At 41.0% G+C, this 2,415-nt stretch overlaps 1 protein-coding gene across 1 annotated transcript; it reads right to left on the bottom strand.

Annotated features, from left to right (window-relative positions):
* Positions 1-233: 233 nt before the first annotated feature.
* Positions 234-1,051, bottom strand: LOC104952187 (probable E3 ubiquitin-protein ligase HERC6; the record flags this gene model as incomplete). The annotated part of the gene is made up of 4 exons (XM_010778956.1): positions 889-1,051; positions 606-772; positions 417-483; positions 234-317 (listed from the first exon to the last, which is right to left on the bottom strand). Coding segments are annotated over exons 1-4 (387 nt in total), but the record flags the coding sequence as incomplete, so codon positions are not given.
* Between the last annotated feature and the right edge of the window lie 1,364 nt (positions 1,052-2,415).

Here is a 2,415-nt window from a genome sequence, read left to right on the forward strand (position 1 = left end):
ACACTGGGTGCGAAGCAACCTTTGCAGGGCTACATATAAGGTCAATGTGAAGACGCAGATAAATGTGAATTCGCCCTGGGTGGCGATAATCAAGCGAATGGCGCGGCTATAACGGTGTAGCTTAGCCTAGCCTGATCGATTCGAAAACATACATTTTAAACGTTTTTAGTCCCAACCCAAGATGTTGATTTACATACTATTTAAGATTGTAATCTGATGACAAATAACAAAACAATCTTACTGTACCTATTTTGACCAGTCAAAGGCTTCTCAGGATTTTGAGGATCAAGGTCAACGTTTGTTCCATCCCAGTTGATCTGGTGATCAACAGAAAAAGGTGAAATCACAGCTTTGGGAAATAACTATCCGTTGTCAGATGGATATCAGAAAGAGGATGAAGACTGTAAAACACATACTGAGAAATCCAAGTCGAGGATTCCTATTTCATCATCTGTGTAGTCTTCCAGAATGTTCTTCAGACCCCTTGAAACCCGATAAAAGGAATTATATTTAAGACTTTAAAGATGCTTTACAATGTACTGTATTATGACCAAAAATCTGCACGCCAAACCCAAAATGTGTGTGATTTAAATGAATTTCCTTACTTTCCAACAAAGGGGCTGAATTCCATCATATCCCCCAGTGAAGGCTTCACACCCAGCAGCTTCTTGAACAGAGCCAGTGGGAATGGTAAGTGAATGATACACTGGTTGTACAAGGCCAATCCACACAGAACCCCAAAGTGTAGGTACCTCTGGTCCTCTGGTGCTGCCTGGTGTTGTTCGGAGAGACAATTTTCAACAGAAAAGTGGAGAAATACCAGGATGACAATTATTTTTGTGGTATGATCATTGGATCCTTTTTATCATTGCATACATATCGTCTTACCTTGGATGGGAACCATGCCAGTGTCTTGGAGTCATTGTACATGAACATCCCGGTTTCAGCTGAAACCATCTCGTGAAACACTTCGTAAAAAAAGTCTTTCACGTAGCCATAAAAATCGTCCCAGCGGGGCAAGTTTCCATCATAATAAACCTACAAGATGAAAGGCAAAACAATGATACAGCAGCTCAATAAACAATGATGCAAGATTTTTTGTGTGACTTTAAGCAGAATAAAACTGCATGTTTATTACCACAAGTGGAATCTTGTAGTCACTCTGATTTATAGAAGCCAAATGTTCAAAGGTGTCTTTCAAAACTGATCCTCGCATCACGTCAACTTCAAAAACCATGTCTTGAGGCATAGGGAGTCCACATGCCCAAAAGAATTCCCAGAAGACAGGTGGCTGTGCTTCATTCTGGTACACAGGACAATTACAGATTTAATTTCTTATTGCTTATTTTAAAATGTTTCTGTTGTGTAATTGACAGCTTACTTCACTGTGTTTGTCACATGGAAAACATATACTCATCAGGCAGAGCTGATACACAATGAAACAGGTTTACGTGGACATTTCTTGACCTGACTTTATTGTGTGTGAAGGCGTATTTTCATGAGGTACAGAACAAGGCTTGAGTTACCTTGGTGTATTCAGCATTCCGGTCAAAAACATATTTCTTCGACTCCAGGTCCATCACAGACGGAAAGCTACAAAGGATAAGTGGCTCAGTATTCTTCTGAAAGGGAAAAAACATACAGTAGGATATTGAGTTTAGAAGTGTGTGTACTTGAGTGAGTGTGTATAAGAGTAAGTGCACTTTTATTTTATTTTTACCTTGCTTTGTGACCGTGAACGCCAAAGCTGCAGATCCTGAAGAAGAAATTCTTTTTTCATCAACAAACAGAATTTGCTTTCTGGCATCTTTTGAGGTTCTGCAGTCCTGTGGTTTGCCTGAAAAACAAAATGTTTTAGGTGAAAAGTAAAAAATGAGTAGGATTACTGGTTCATGCTCAATGACATTCGTAAAAAGTCAGCTAATAACGGATACTCACGTTGTACATATACTGGAGGACAAGTAGCAGGTTTCTGACTTCTGAGTTTCGATTAAAAGGTTCGTCGGACAGGATCACTGAGAGGGCCTGCTTCCATACCTCAACATGTTTAGTCATGGTGGAGGATGGCAGTGAGGACCACCAGTCCCCTGAGGAAGACAACATGGAGAAGATATGCAGTCATTAACATCAGTGAGCACGAAACACCTGAGCAGATGTCAAGGACCTTAAAACATTCAACGATGTTTAATGTGTTATCAAATACTGATGCTGATGTGTAAAGGTGAGGTTACCTATGACCTGGAGGCTGCCAGCAGACAAGTTCAGTACAGCAGCAGCGATCGCCTTAGAGAGCTTTATGCTCTTTAGTGGAGGTTTGTGGGTCTGGATCACATGCAGGAGCTCATTGAGAATCAGGAAGATCCTCAAACCCCTCCACTCCCAAGGGCTGCTTATCAAGGGAGGGGAGCAAGTTCA

The sequence above is a fragment of the Notothenia coriiceps genome, unplaced genomic scaffold, assembly GCF_000735185.1.
Source record: "Notothenia coriiceps isolate Sejong01 unplaced genomic scaffold, NC01 NC01_scaffold00019706, whole genome shotgun sequence".
NCBI lineage: Eukaryota > Metazoa > Chordata > Actinopteri > Perciformes > Nototheniidae > Notothenia > Notothenia coriiceps.